The sequence below is a fragment of the Hyperolius riggenbachi genome, chromosome 3 (genome assembly GCF_040937935.1).
Source record: "Hyperolius riggenbachi isolate aHypRig1 chromosome 3, aHypRig1.pri, whole genome shotgun sequence".
NCBI lineage: Eukaryota > Metazoa > Chordata > Amphibia > Anura > Hyperoliidae > Hyperolius > Hyperolius riggenbachi.
This window is the reverse complement of record NC_090648.1, coordinates 85,677,333-85,693,390: the sequence shown is the minus strand read 5'-3', so window position 1 is coordinate 85,693,390 and position 16,058 is coordinate 85,677,333. Positions and strand designations below refer to the sequence as shown.

Below are 16,058 nucleotides of genomic sequence, written 5' to 3'. Positions count from 1 at the left end.
TTTGCTTGTTGGACAGTTCAGCATCCCATCTGCTGCCCATGCGCGCCATTTGGGTGCAATTAAAATGCAGCTGAATGCCAGAATTTGTAACACCACATGTGCCAGTGCTTGAAACGGGGTGGTGTTACCCGGCAACAGAGAACTGTGACTGCCCTGTGCTCAGATGTGACTCCATGGGGGGGGGGGGGGGGGTCTGCCAGTCCACCACCAGTGCACAAGAGCAGCTGACAGGAAGTGAATTCACTGCCTTTATGAAAGAGGCCTCAGCCGTTCTCCGCTCATTACTAAACTGACAGTGAACAGATCCTGTTTTATAAATAGGAGCCATTCGCACTTGTCAGTGTGCAATGGATCATCTGTGAGAACCGTTGCGGTGTTTGGGCCGCACTTCTGTGCAGTCTGCGATACTCTCGAGCCCGGAGAATGCATTCCCCCATGTAGTCTATGGGGGTAGAGCATCTGCCCCAGGCTACAGCTGGACCACAGCGGACAATGCACTGTCCACTCTGATGGCCACACCTGGTCCGGCTCAAGTGGGAACTGAGCCTTGCGGTTTTATTCTGTCTTTACTGAATCATTCCTTAAATCTAAAATGATTTGCCTTGTTTGGCTCAAGCACAGTATTTGATAATGTAAAACTGCAGCACATCATCCAATCAGTGTAACAAATTTGCTGCAACCTGCCTTCTTGCAGGACTTTTACAACAGTAGGTTGAGAGCCAACTAAACTGCTTCTTTTACTACTCATCCTGCCCACTCCATTTCCCAATCCCTTTTTTTAGGAGGGAGATACTGAGCTGTCAAACCAAAAATTTTCAGACACTGAGACAGGTCCCCCCCTAGGTGATAGCTGTGCATACTAATGAACTGCACTTATTCTTTCAGCACTAACAGTAATGATGAAACTGCTGGAGAGCATGTAATGAACTCCTTAAAGGAGTTCTGTGGTTTAAAAAAAAAATAAAAAAAAATTGACACCTGGGGGTTTTAATGGCCCCCTACAGCTGGCATGTGCCCGCACTGTCATCTACAATCCTCCGTTCCCCGCCGCCGTCACCATTCAATTATTCGGGAATGGAGGATTGTAGAGGACGGCGCGGTAAGTGTCAGTTTTTGGTTTAAAAAAACCCCACAGAACCCCTTTAAAGAAAACATTAGGCAAACTTGAAAAAAAAAAAATCAGATCTACTTACCTAGGGCTTCCTCCAGCCCCTGGAAGCCTATGTGTCCCTCACCGCAGCTCTGCTCCAAGCTGGTCTGCCAGGGTCCTCTTGGTAACAGCCGCTGACCCGGCCAGATCGGCAGTCACTGCACATGTACGAGCATTGCAACAACAGGAGCATCCATGCCACAGGAGCGCAACCGCGGGCGGCTTTATTGTTCACTGTCTTTGGTACAGGGGCGTAACTATAAGGGAACAGCCCATGAGATCACAAGGGGGCCCAGAGCAGTGAGGGACCCCAACTAGTAACCTTCACTCCCTCCGATACAGGGGTCCATCCTTTTAGGTCTGATGTTTTTGTGGCTTTACTTGTTATGGGTGTGAAGATCATGATGGCCACAATTATTTTACGACCCTTGCAGGATGGGCCTCCAGGCTGGAAGGGTCACCAAGGTGAGGCAAGAGAAAGGGTGTGAACATTGGGGGTCCCCATGATTTCTTCTTACGCCCCTGCTTTGTTCCCTTAACCACTGACGTGCCAATTTCCATATACAGTACATCTGAGCTTACTATTTGAGATGATCAGACTGTCCTTCATTACAATATGAAATATGTGGAGTTATGCTCTAGTTGTGTTCTGTTTGCCTTCCTGTGGATCAGCACTTCTTGACTATATGAAGGGTTGACCTTGTTGTGCCTGTGTCCTTTGAACCATACTTGTGTAATTTGTGGGATTATCGACCAGACTAGTGTCCAGGACAAATAACAATTTAGATATAAGTGAATGTTCTCGAGATAGTCATCTCTTAATAATGAAAATAAAAACAAAACAAACAAGAGCCTCCTACGGAAAGCAGCACTCACATTGTCTTGGGTGGCCGAATAGAGCAGATTGGGAGATGTTTATTCCTCTGTTCCGTGTTTGTGTTCTTCTGTGTTTAATAACGTTCTCTCTGTGTTCCGTAGTCCCCGTTCCCAGGAGATGAGGAAGAGGAGGTTTTTGACAGCATTGTCAATGATGAAGTCCGATACCCGAGATTCCTATCTGCTGAGGCTATTGCCATCATGAGAAGGGTAAGGACATTAACTGAACTGATACAGATGGCAACTATAATTGAAGGGCATTTTCAGCAAACTTAACCCGAGGGTCTTCAAGCATTATTGTGACTTCGGGCTCAGTTTGCCTTCCTGTGAGTCAGCATTGCGCGACATTACACAGGTCACAAGCAGCCACCAGAGATTTGATGGGTAAAAAAACACAGAAAATTAAATAATTTCCTTTTTGCTTATCTGTTTAAAGCGGGATAAAACTCTGACATAACATTCAATAAAATGTGTTTTCCTACATTGTATTAACCATACAGTTACTATATTTGCTTTTGTGAAGAAGTAATATATGTCTGATTACAAATTCCCAAAGTACAGTTTATCCGCTCTGAAAGCTGCCATTGCATTTTATTGCTTAGCTTATGTATTTGTATATTTAAATCGATTTAGAGATCAGTTATCAGCTCTTTCTACTTCTCAACTCAGTACAGCTCAGTTTCAGCACTTTGCTAATGTTCTCTAAATGTATATAACAAAGGAATGTGAACAAAAGATAATATCACCTCAGATGTGGCCAGAAGCTGCCCACTGAAGCAAGGAGCTTTCCACAGAAGAACAAAGTGCTGTGTTCAACTGTTTGAATGCTGTAGGTTTTATGCTGTAAATAATCTTTAGAACACCGAGGACATTTTCAGTTTTAAACTACTTAATGAAAATCATCTTTTTTGTTTGTTTTTTTGTGATATAATGAAAATCAGTATGGACGTATACAGGAGGTTTTCAGACTCTTGTAGAGTTCCGCAAATGGTTCCTTACTAGCACATTCTGATCTGAGTCTTCATCCTGGTTCCCTAGTAGAGCCTTCTGTTAATTCAGTGCAGAGCCTTTTATTAAAAGCAATTTTCAGCCATTGCTAGTAGAGTTAAGCATTGCTGATCATGTGACTTAAATTGCTCAGCTCTGAATGGCCGGTAGTTGTGGCCAATCACTGGATCAAAAGGCGGGTCACTCAGAAAGTAACTTTAGTGAAGGCGAGCGTACCTGTTCAGTGTGGCTTCTTATCCACATTATCTATTATTATTATCTTTTATTTATAACAGACTATATATCTGTATTGCCAGCAAGCATTAGGTACTTGGCGACTTGGGCAAGATGTATGGGTACCTTGAGGCCAATCGCCCATCCGACTTGATAATTATTATTATCGAATCAGATGAAAATCATTGCTGCTAAGTGCATGCCCGATCAACGATGCAGCCAATTTCAGGCCAAGCCTGTCGATTGGACGTGCTGCAAGATTTCAGGCCGTCGTGGTCGGCCGGGTGCGCAGCTGTAATGGCGAGTGATATTTGGATGAGCGGCGAATGCGACAAAAGCCCCGCTGCTGTTTCCCCAGAGAATAAATGTACATGTACTGCAGATGTGTGCATTTATACATTACCTGTCCTGTGTCGCACTGCCCGTCCATCTTCTGAATCCACCGCTCTTCCATTAGCCCTATACACGCCGCCAGAGCATATAGCATGCGGCCCGTGTGTTATGTCTGCTGGGCACCAACTGAAAAAGCAGTGGCCTGGGTGTGAGAAGTCTTTGGCAATCCTCAAGGGAGCGGCGGGGATGGGCGCTACCTGATCTGGCTTGCCCCAGGTATCAGGTAGTATGTTTTTTATCACAAAAAAATGGCTCTGGTTCTATTTAAGGGCAGAAGGAGTTAAAGAGGAGCTCCAGTGAAAATAATGTAATAAAAAAGCTTCACTTTTACAATAATTATGTATAAATTATTTAGTCAGTATTTTCCCATTGTAAAATCTTTCCGCTCCCTGATTTACATTCTGACATTTACCACATGGTGACATTTTTACTGCTGGTAGGTGATGTCAGTGGAAGGAGATGCTGCTTGCTTTTTTGGCAGTTGGACCCAGCTGTAAACAGCTGTTATTTCCCACAATGCAACGAGGTTCACAGAGAGGAAACTGTCAGGACCATGGTCCTGACATCACACTGTGGGAGGGGTTTCACCACAATATCAGCCAAACAGACCCCCTGATCCATTTGTGAAAAGGAATAGATTTCTCATGGGAAAGGGGGTATCAGCTACTGATTGGGATAAAGTTCAATTCCTGGGCACGGTTTCTCTTTAACCACTTGATGACCACAGTGCTAACCCCCCCTAAATACCAGGCCATTTTTTGTAGTACTGGGCTGTGCAGGCTTTTCAGCCTCCTGCACAGCCCAGCTTGGGAGCCCAGCAATCGGACTCACCTCCTTTTTTGTCCCTAAGGGGACATGCCGCCGGTGGGGTTCGATCGCTCCAGCACTTTGTTTTTTTTTTCTACAGCCTCTACGAGGCTCTCTCTCCCTCCCTCCCTCCTCCCTCCCCTCCGGTGTCTGAATAGGAACAGGACGGCGATCCGTCCTGTTCCGCCTCTCATAGGCATCAGCCTATGAGAGGACGGCGCTCCCCGGCCAATCAGAGGCCAGGGATCGCAGATCTCATACAGCGCTGCCACGGACCGCAGTGCTGTACGCATGTAAACAAACAGGATTTCTTTCCCATTTCGTTTACAAGCAGCCTGCTAGCTGCGATCGGCGGCAAGCAGGCTATTCACGGAACTCCGTTCCGTTAAGTGGCAGGGAACAATCGCGCATGCGCGGCCGTTCCCTGTGAAACTGCAGCCCCAGGACTTGACGCCAATTGGCGTTAGGCGGTCCTGGGGCTGCCGCCACGTTCACGCCCATTGGCTTGAGGTGGTCTTCAAGTAGTTAATGGTCGCAATACTTTATGCAGTGCAGCCATTCATCCCTCCTGGTCCCCAAGTGCAGCCATTAACTTTGCTGGGTAGACTTATACTTGAGTCAATACAAAAATCCAGCTTAAGAGGGTCAATCTATATACAATAAATATATTCCTCTCTTCAGCAAGGAAGACTTTGAGCTTCGCTGTTTAGGCAAAATCCCCTTGCAGAAGACTCATGCGGCTTTTCACTAATGAAGCATATGGTTTCTTGGCACATAAATATTGTTAGTATACTGTATGTATGATGGTATGAACACAATTTATATATGGAATGTAAATGATGGGACTATGTAAAGCCCACAGGAGCCTGGGTTATGTCTATGGCAGGCTGTATGATGGATGGGCTGGGAGCAGACTGTGTACAGTGCAGAGGTGGCTACTGCTGACTGCGGAATGTACATTCATTAAATGACATCACAGAGAAATAAAACAGAGAAGCAATTAGGATACTTTCCATAATAAAATATATAAATAAGCCTGGTGTTTGCATGACACTTTCATAAGACATATATTAATGCGTCGCCTGGTGGGAAAGATAAATCTAGTATCACAATATCATCTTCAAAATAGATCTTATTTATGAGGCGCTGCTAATGTTGCCCACAGCTTCTCCACATAGTTAAAGTATCGGTTAGCAAATGACAACTGTATGACTCTTTTGTAAATAAGGTCCAGAACAGCCTTCAATGCCTTTATTCTCTCCCTCTGTCTGTCTGCAGCTGCTGCGCAGGAATCCCGATCGACGCCTGGGGTCTGGAGAACGTGACGCCGAGGATGTCAAGAAGCAGCCTTTCTTCAAGGTGAGCTGTCATGTCCTGCTTATGTCATGCAAGTATGATGACACTGGAGACAGAGGCTGAACCATGAGGAGACATCCTATGTCCTATTGTTCTTTGCTTCCACGCTTCTTACATGGGGCCTGATGCAGTAAGCTCCGGGAGAGCACGGCAATTTTACCATTCTGCTCAACTTTTTGAGATGAGAAAGAGGCATACTTTAAGACACACCCCTGCCACTCCTCTAATCACGCCCACCACCACACCCCTAGCCACGCATCCCACTACAAAATTCATAAGAAAAAGATGTAACTTTAGAATTCAAACCACACTGGTTCTTTCTCTCATCACTAGTTTTTCTTCATATTAACGTTTGTAATTAAGAAATATATCAATTTAAAAAATGAAACTAAAGTTCGGAGCCAATTACACACATTTCTCAGTAAACAAATACAAATATGATCTCTACATGAGTCCTGAAAGAGGGACAAATGAGGGACAGAGGGGCATGGCTCCCAAAGAGGGACTGCCCCACCACAAAAGAGTTGTTGGTAGTTATGATCTCACTGTTACCAGCACAGGGGGAGCAATGGGCAGTAACCCATTAACGCCCATTAGCGCCACCCGACTTACCGGGTTGCCACGTGTGTTGCTATGGCAATACACATGATGCAAATGGGCCAACAGCCGGCGTTCCCCCTGCACTAATAACGGTAAAATTGCTGTGAGCTCCCTACGCACGGCAACTTTATCGCAGTTTTTTGCATCTGGCCCCTTGAAACATATTCACTAAATGATGGTAAGTTTGCCATGCGTAGGTGGGCACAGCTGTCTTACTGGTACTTACTCCACTGACTTAGCAATTAGCGCAAATCAACTTACCTAGGTAACACGCATGTTCCTAGTGTAAGGCACGCTATGCAAGCAGCATAAGACTTGTTACCCGAGCAACGGATGCGTTCCCTAGGTAACACAGGTTGTGCAAATTGCACAACACACGCTACGTCAGTGGTGACAGACAGTACCAGGAAAATGTCCATGCGCTGCCTGCGCACGGCAACCTTACCATCATTTAGTGAATATGCCTCACTGTGCTTTTCTGACAACAAACCACCTTCTAAGTCTTCTGTAAAGTAAAATGATGGACGATTGTTGGTTCTGAGTGCGCACTGGTGACAACTGTTAGGCCTCTGCAGGTGGTGCATTTACCAATTTACCAAAAGATTCTTACCTCAGTAGAGGGAAGTCACTGGATAGTCCAGAGGCTTTACCCATTCTCCTCTGCCCCACTTCAAGCTTGTTGAAATTTGTGGCTTTAATTTGAAAACTTAGCCTTGTGGCCAACAAACAAAACTCAGCGACAAAAACTTTTGGAAATTTGAATTTTGTGAAGAGAGCTTTCCACTTTCTTTCTGGAAATTTGAATTTTGTGAAGAGAGCTTTCCACTTTCTTTCTGGAAAGGAAGTGAGGGAAACTCTCACATATGGGGTGTATTTACTAAATACCAGTAAAATTATCTGTGCAGACAGCACACAAATATTTTACAGGACATTACTCAAACTAAATAATGGATGTTATACAGTTTGCATAACCCATGTTATACACACAACGTGTATTTGTATAGTGTGCAATTTGCAAGCAAGGTATATGTTATATGTGTAACATGAGTTACGCAAATTGCGTAATGTATGTTACATAGTTTATGTAACGCCCACCTGTCTGTGCACATAATGTCTACCAATATTTAGTGAATGTGTGACAAAGGAAAGCTATGAAAGTCCCCAAAGTAATACTTTGTAGCCAATAACTGTTAAAAGATACCAGTGCCAAAGAATATACTGAAAACGGAGGGAGCAGGCATGTATCAGGTGCAGTCCAATGCTCCCCCTGTTCTCTTCCGCCCCCTACTTTATACCGAAATCCTCCACTGCGGCTCAGCCCAGGTTGCCAGAGTCAGGCGTTAGTGTGCAGGCGCATGCGGCGAGGCGTGCTCTGCACATGTGCAAGAATGCACAATGACGTTATTGTACCGCCCTGGCGACGTGTGCCTGCGCACTACCGCCTGCCTCCGGCGACCTGGCCTGAGCCGCGGTGGAAGATTTCGGTATAAAGGAGGGGGCGGAGGAGAGTGGGGGGAGCGGTGGGCTTGAGCACTGCACCTATTACATGCCTGCTCCCCACGTTTTCAGTATATTCTTTGGCTCTGGTATCCTTTACGTCTTGGCAAGTCAAACTCTTGTATTTGTCCATCTCTCTTCCAACATCAAACCCTTGGTGTTCATTAATTCTCATGTCCAGATCTTCTGTCCTTATTTTCAAGATAAGGATTGCAACATTCAGGGTGTATTGTTATATTATGATAACCTGATACATTTTGAACATAAACATGAGTCCTGATATGATTCCCGCCTTACTACTTTACTTGTTTCTATCCCAGGATCTGGATTTTGAAGCTCTTCTTGCCCGTCGCTTGCCTCCTCCATTTACTCCATGTGTGAAAGGACCACATGACATCAGCAACTTTGACCCTGAATTTACATGTGAAGGACCAGAGCTAACCCCTCCTCGGGAGCCTAGGATTTTGAACCCCAAAGAACAGAGCTTGTTCCAGGGCTTTGATTACGTAAGGGATGGAGCCTAACGGAGTACGATAACCTCTAAATAGGATTCACTTGAGTTTCCAGCTTGTTTCATTAATCAAGGACATCTCTCCACCTTAAATGGAAATGCTATCCTTTGTGGCTGTTGGCAAGTGCAACCACATGCTGGCTTCTTACATTTCTTGGGTACCTTGAGCTATGACCACTAGAATTCCTAGTAGCATCCAACCTTCCATGACAAGTCCAATGATGTTGTTATGTCCCTCCATGACTCCGCTGTAATGTAGTAAATGCAGAAATAAATTGTGGAGTCCATCAGTGAGAGAATGACATGTTGGTCTTCTGGGAAATGGAGAAGCTACGAACTACTGTGAAAATCTGTGAACCTACCAGTTCCTTCCCAGAGTAATAATGCCAGCCTTTGGAGGGGTTGATCTTATAACTTCAGAAAGATCTGCCTTTCTTCATACTCTCCTTTCTGTAGGCCTTTTGTTGTAAATAAAGATCTATAATTATAAGAAGATACGTCTGGTCACTTTTTGTGAAGAAATGGTGACATGTCTTGAAGATGCTTGTTTTGGAGTGTGAGGGACGAGCAAATTTTACACATTGCTTGAGAAAAACATCTATTACTTTCCATAAAGGAAAATAGGCAGGAAGGAGTGTAGAGGAAGGACATTGTTGCTTGGCCAAGAAATTAAAAGGAACCTGAAGTGAGAAGAATATGGAGGCTGATAATCTGGTCTCATTACTTGGCAGTGAGGGCAGCTAGTGTGTAATTTCCTCTTTAAGTTTACCTAAGGTGAACCTCGGGTAAAAAAAACAGACATACTTACCTAAGAAGATGGCAGCCTCTCGATCCTTTAGAGCATACATGTCAAACTCCGGCCCGTGGGCCAAATCTGGCCCTCAGAGCCATTAAATTTGGCCCTCAAGTAGTTTCTCCACTTTGCATTATGTTTGGCCCAGTTGACAACCAGGAAAGCTAAATTGGAGGTGAAGCCCTAGATCACCAGGGAAACCATATGGGGGAGGTATTGGGAAATCACTAAATACTAGAGAATCCTTTAGAGCATACATGTCAAACTCCGGCCCGTGGGCCAAATCTGGCCCTCAGAGCCATTAAATTTGGCCCTCAAGTAGTTTCTCCACTTTGCATTATGTTTGGCCCAGTAGACAACCAGGAAAGCTAAATTGGAGGTGAAGCCCTAGATCACCAGGGAAAACATATGGGGGAGGTATTGGGAAATCACTAAATACTAGCAAACTGTATAGGGGAGGGGGGTCTCTAGAGAATCCAGGGGCTTCCCTCTTCTTCGGTAGGTATGTATTTTTTTACACAAGGTTCACTTTGGGTTCCCCTTATCAGTCTGAGATCTCAGAACAGTAGACCATTAAGGCCTTTTTCAGACAGACGACTGAACTGCCCGCTTGCAGAGCAGTCCGCTTGCAGAGCAGTCTGCCACCCACCAGTACAATTCGGGTGCAATTTATATGCAGCCGAATGGCAGCGGTTTTAACACCATGCGTGTCAAGTGCTGACATGCGCTGGTGTAACTCAGGGGCAGCAGGGAATTGAAAAGTGTCACATCTGAATGCGGTTGCGCTCAGATGTGACTCTAATGGGGGGCCACCTGTCTAGCGCCAGTACCAAGCACTAACAAGCGCCCGGACGGTGCAGGAGAGCAGCTAAAAGGCGGTGAATTCACTAAGGTCAAGATGATGTCTCATGGCACAGGGGATTCACATGCTGGCTGTAAATTTTAAATATAAATTGTATATATTTATTTTCATATTTACCAGATAAAATATTGTTAAATGTATTAAGTAAATTAAAAAGACTAAAAAACACAAACTCCAAAGTATTCAAATACATTTCTATACAGTATTTATCTATCTATATCAATATATCCATATAACTATGTGCAGTTGCAGAAGGCCCAGGGCTGTGGAGATCCCTCTCCAACGCAAGTGTTATGGGTGGGGGGGAATCATAGTGGCCACACGGTGGGGAGAGGTCATCATGGTGGTGAATATATCAGTGATAACTTTCTGCAGTTTATTCTTCAGCCACTCAGGTTATATCAGAGAACCTCATTGCAGACTAAGGCCCCTTTTGACCACTGAGGGGGTTTTACCCTTGTGGACCAGAGCAATTTTCACCTTTAAGTGCTCCTCCCTTTCATTCGCCTATAGCTTAATCACTACTCATCACAACAAAATTATCTATATCTTGTTTTTTCGCCACCAATTAGGCTTTCTTTGGGTGGTACATTATGCTAAGAATTATTTTATTCTAAATTCATTTTAATGGGAATAATAAGAAAAAATATTTCTCAGTTTTCGGCCATCAGAGTTTTAAAATAAAATATTTTACTGTGGATAAAACACACATTTCATTTGCCCATTTGTCACGGTTATTGCAATGTTTAAAATAAGAAATGGAGACCGAGAGCTCAATATAGTGTAGTATATTGTATAAAAACAGAAGAAATTTAAATCGTAAGTATTGTGCTTACAAACCTGGGTTGCTCCAAGGCAACCACTGTATAGGCAGGTGGGGAGATTAGGCCTGACCCCACTCAGGACTAAGATGTCACTCTCTGTAGACAGAAGAAAGGAGGGTGTGTTACCCTTCCACCAAGGGTGGTCAACTTAATGTATAAAAATACAGAGGCGCCAATAGGATAAAATTTAGATAAAAGGTTTAAAAACGTTTTGGTGGCGGTGGTGGACCGTCCACACACAAACAGACCAAAATGCTGTTGATTGAAGAAAAAACAACATCCAATGATCGCTTGGCACCTCTGTGAAGGCCTTTAAACCTTTTATCTAAATTTTATCCTATTGGCGCCTCTGTATTTTTATGCAACATTTAAAATATTTCCCTAGTGCAATGTATGGCAATAATATTTTATTTGGAAATAAAGGTGCATTTTTTTCAGTTTTGTGTCCATCACTAATTACACGCCCATAATTTAAAAATAACAGTAATATACCCTCTTGACATACATATTAAAAAAAGTTCAGTCCCTAAGATAACTATTTATGTATATTATTTTATATTTGGGTACTAAAGGAGAGTGTAGGAGGGAAGGGGTTAATTTTAAAGAACAAGTGACATCCATGCTAACCTAGAAAAAAGAAAAACACACATATAAGTAGATAAATACTCGTTCTACTTACATAACAGATGTATTGCATTGTCCACATTATGATTCCTGTGAATTTTACAAAGGAAAAGCAGAGAATCCTATTCTAGACAGTTTCCATCTTGGTTACCTTTGAATGAAGCTAATCCTGACATCATTTCCTCCCTCACTCTTTTTTCTCCTCTTGCTAATTGTGTATTCGTTACACACCCTCCTCTCAGAGTCTGCAGACACTCCCACTGAGGTCTATACTAGGAAGTGCACTGTCTTATGTGATTAGAAGGAGGGGGAAATAAAAGGAAGAGGAGGAATATATTACAGATAAAAAGACCCCCCAGCATGCAACTGTTTTGCCAGCCAATGGCAGTTAAAGGGCTAGTGCTTCAAAGGTATGTGATAACTCCAAACCATAACAGCAGACAAAGTTTTGAAAGTTTTGAATGCAGGATTAGCATTTTTTCCACTTAATACACGGAGACCAATTCCTGTTGAAATTTGATTTTGATGGTAACAATCCCGCTTTAAAGGTAAGTGTAGGTCTTTTTATAAAAATAAATGTATGTAGGTGTAATTTTACTATTTGGCCACAAGATGTCCTCATGCATTACTTTCCTGTGCATACTATTAGAACACTAACAGGAAGTAATGCGTAGACGTGTACGTTTCGGTTAGTGTTAATGACCGTGGCATCTTATTGATGCCGGCAATCATTGATACGGGGACTTAGGTTACAGTAGAATATAACCCAGTATTTCTTGTTTGCTCTAAAAGATTATTTACAGCATATAATATACTAACACAATTTTTTTTAAGTAAAACAGCATTTAAAGGGTTACATCACAGGACTGACTTTTTCTCCTGCAGGGGCTGCTGCATCTGAACTGGTGATAAGCTTATCTACTGTATACATTCTTTACTTGATACAATTAAGTAAACATTCTCTGGCTGTGCATAAACTTATGCTAATGAGTCCTGGTGTGAAACACAGGTCAGAAATCACTGATGGCTGCATTTAAAACAGAATTACAACAGTTATAAATAAAATGCACCAGCAACTTTCAAAGTAAATAAACTGAACTTTGGGAAGTTATAATTTATAAATGAATTATAATACTTGTGCACAAAAGCAAATATGATAATTGTATGGGTTATAAAAAGTAGGAAAACACATTATTGTTGAATATTTTGTGAGAGTTTTAAACCGCTTTAATGAATAGGAAATGTGTTTTCATCTCCCCTCTAACGATCGATAGCGAGAACGAGTGGGGGAGCGAGCGTGAGGGCGCAGTGGCAATAGACAGATATCTACATCCCTGGGACTCCAGATGAAGTCGCGAGGGAGGTAGATATGCTGCACCTGGTGCAAAAAGTAGATAAACCAGGAAGCTGTCTTTGCATTGCATTACCCTTTCTGCACACAAGGTAATGCTACAGCAATGAAAGTCCTTTGGGGCCTTTTACACTCAGCCCATCACATTGCGCTGAAAGTTTCCGATCGGCCGCCAACCTGTCATAAAGACAACAACGCGTTACCATGCAATTTCCACAGTGGCGGTGTGCTCTGCATGTGTGGAATGGCGCAAACACAACGGGTAAGCCAGAAGTCACAGTGGCGTACTTCCTGTCCAGCCGGGGGGCGCTATGCATATGACTCTGTCGGCGCACCCTGCCGCTGGGTCGTGTCGTTTTTTGCATTGCGATGCAATGGGAGCGGAGCATCGCAACGCAAACGCCTCGCCTCAGGTATAAAACCGGCCTAACTCACAAAGGAGGAACACATTCTTCCCCATATCTGCCAGCCCAGTCAATGAGACACATTATTACATTCTGATAGTCTAACATCTTGGTTAAAACAAAAAAACTCCTGGCAGACTCAAAGCGCCAGAGCTTTGCGCACGCTCCACCAGGATCAGAGAGCCTTGCCCGAAGACTTCTTACTGTTTTACGTACTGGCTTGAGCCGAGATTCCACCCCACATCAAAGGCAACAGCCTTACCAGTAAGCTATACAGCTGGCCCAGGTTAAAGAGGAAGCTCCCAGGCAGGTGGGCATTTGTATTTATGAAATAAAGGTTTATAAATTGGAAAAAGAGAAAATCAAATTAAGGAAGGTTGCCTTGGAAACTTGCAAAAAAGCGTAATAAGTTGCAGATTTATTCTATTCCCCGCTTTCACTTCTTGATATCTAACAAGTGATCAGTAATTCAGAGCGCAGTGCTGTCTCCCATTCTGATCACTGCACTGCGGAGCAGCATTTCATCTGCTAAACTGTGATAGTTACACACTGAAACAGCACGCTGATAATTATGGTACCTTTCACACGTAAGCAATGAATCAGTACTGCCCATCTCTGTAAACAATGAAATAAACAGAGGGGGAGACAGTGGGCTTCATTCAGTAAACGTTGCATTGCATCATGCTTAACGCACAGCAATGCATGACACAGAATGTCCATAATCATACTTCTCAAATTGTTTAAAGAGGGATTGGCAGACACAATATCAATTCCATTTACCTACTGCTCTGTGTATATTATGTGTCTGCTGTACGGTGTCTTATCTCAGTCAGCCTGGCTCCTTTCTGGTACATTGCTGAGGAGAGGGAAGCTCGTTATCTTCCTTTCTTCCCCTCCCAAATTCATGCTTCTCACTGATTGGCTGAGGGCAGTTCAGTTTGTCCTCCGTCGGCGGGCCAATTTACGGTACATTACATACAACCTCTCCTTTTTCCCCCTGATTGTCATCCCCAGGATGGTGAAGAGGGAAATACACCTCACTCCTTGGCAGAAGCTGCTGAAATCCGTTCTATGCTGTGCTTACATGTGTTTACAAAGCAAGCTAGATATGACAGTGTAGTTTCTAGGAGAAAATAAAAGAGTAAGGGAGGAAATTACCTCAGGATTGGCTTCAGTCAGGGGCAGCAAATTTGGAAAATGCCTGGAACAGTTTTCTCTTTATTTACTATATAAAATTCACTTACGGTAAATCATAATGTGGACTGTACAATACATATATAAGTAGAACAAGTATTTATCTACTTATATACAGTATTTGTTTGGGTTTTTTGCCTGGGGTAGTATGGCTGTCCCTGCTGCTTTAAAGTAAACCACAGATCTAAAAATAACAAGAATTGATACTTACCCGGGGCTTCCTCTAGCCTCATAAACATGTCCGAGTCCCTTGGCGTCCTCCCATGTGCCTCCATTCAGCCACGATCAGTCCCGGCAACTGGCTCAGTCGTGACAGTCTGGGTCTACTGCGCATGTGTGGACCTTATGCGCATGCGCAGAAGACCCCAACTGACGCCACTGAGCCAGTTACCAGGACTGATCGTGGCTGAATGGAGGCACATGAGAGGACGGCGAGGGAAGCATCGGTGCTCATGGTGCTGGAGGAAGCCCTGGGTAAGTATCGATTTTTGCTATTTTTAGATCTCTCGTACACATTAAAGAAAGAAGGACACTTAAAGACACACCCCTGCCACACCACTAATCACGCCCCCGCCACACACCTAGTCACTAATAGGAAGAATTCAGAAACAAAAGACAACGTTTTAAAATTCCGACTACACTGCTCCTCTCTAACAACATTAGTTCTCCTTCATTTTTACATTTGAAAATAATATATCAATGTAAATGACAGTAGTAACATATATTAAACACATTTTTCAGTAGAAAAATACACATATTTACATAGCTCTGTACATGACTCCTGAAAGAGGGACAAATGAGGAAGCAAGAGGGAGAGAATGATTTGGGTCCCAAAGAGGGACTGTCCCTCCAAAAGAGGGACAGTTGGGAGCTCTGCTAATGCATGTAATGCAAACACTATTATATATGTTGGTAATCGCTGCCCCAATTGTTCTTGCTTTATCAGCCAAAACCACATGAAATAGGAGCACACATTAATGAAGTATGCAATAGCATTCATGTTACATGCATTATTTGTGTTAAGGTGGCCACTAATGATACAATTTGCCAAATGGTCGTTTGGGTCCACTAATGGACAAAAATCGCCTAACCAATCTGATGGTAAACATTGTGTAATTGTGATGGTAAACCAGTGTCACAGCTCTGCCTCCCCCTTCGCTCTCCTGCAGTCCTATAGGAATTAGTATGGAACTACAAGGAAATGGCCGCTGGAGAGTATATCAGAATACACTAGAAAATGTCAGCCATTTTCTGAAGCCCTATAGTGTTGTCCCATAGGGACAATGGAAAATGGCCGCAGAAGTCCAAGTGGAACGGGAGAAAAAACAGACATGGGCCTGGACTTGAGTGAAAGGTAGCCACTTATGCCAGCAATAGCCACTATGTTAGTACCGTAGCAGCCACTTATTAGCAGAGATGTAGCGAACGGTTCCCGAACCGTTCGCCAGCGAACATCTCTGCATCTCTGGGTCTCCTACTACTTCCGGGTGTCTATGACCCGGAGTAGTACGCCTGCGCTGCCCGGCAGAGCGCGTCCTAGATCACGCTCCTGTTGCTGGGCACTCTCTGCGCATGTGCGTGAAGTCATGAACGCC

At 43.7% G+C, this 16,058-nt stretch overlaps 1 protein-coding gene and 1 long non-coding RNA gene across 8 annotated transcripts in view; one reads left to right on the top strand and one right to left on the bottom strand.

Annotated features, from left to right (window-relative positions):
* Positions 1-8,904, top strand: part of LOC137562799 (serine/threonine-protein kinase N1-like) — a 157,549-nt gene extending 148,645 nt beyond the window's left edge. For all 4 annotated transcript variants that reach the window (XM_068274498.1, XM_068274499.1, XM_068274497.1 and 1 more), the window contains 3 exons: positions 2,129-2,236; positions 5,726-5,806; positions 8,221-8,904. In XM_068274498.1, coding sequence (XP_068130599.1) covers positions 2,129-2,236; positions 5,726-5,806; positions 8,221-8,424 — 393 coding nt within the window. In that variant the 3' untranslated portion in view covers positions 8,425-8,904. The remainder of the gene's footprint in view (positions 1-2,128; positions 2,237-5,725; positions 5,807-8,220) is intronic.
* LOC137562806 (uncharacterized) overlaps positions 1-16,058 on the bottom strand; it is a 51,877-nt gene that overhangs the window by 34,044 nt on the left and 1,775 nt on the right. For 2 of the 4 annotated variants that reach the window (XR_011030191.1, XR_011030193.1), the window contains exon 2: positions 8,774-8,889. The exons of the other annotated variants lie outside the window; for them this stretch is intronic. This is a non-coding gene — a long non-coding RNA (uncharacterized lncRNA). The remainder of the gene's footprint in view (positions 1-8,773; positions 8,890-16,058) is intronic. 4 annotated transcript variants of the gene reach the window in all.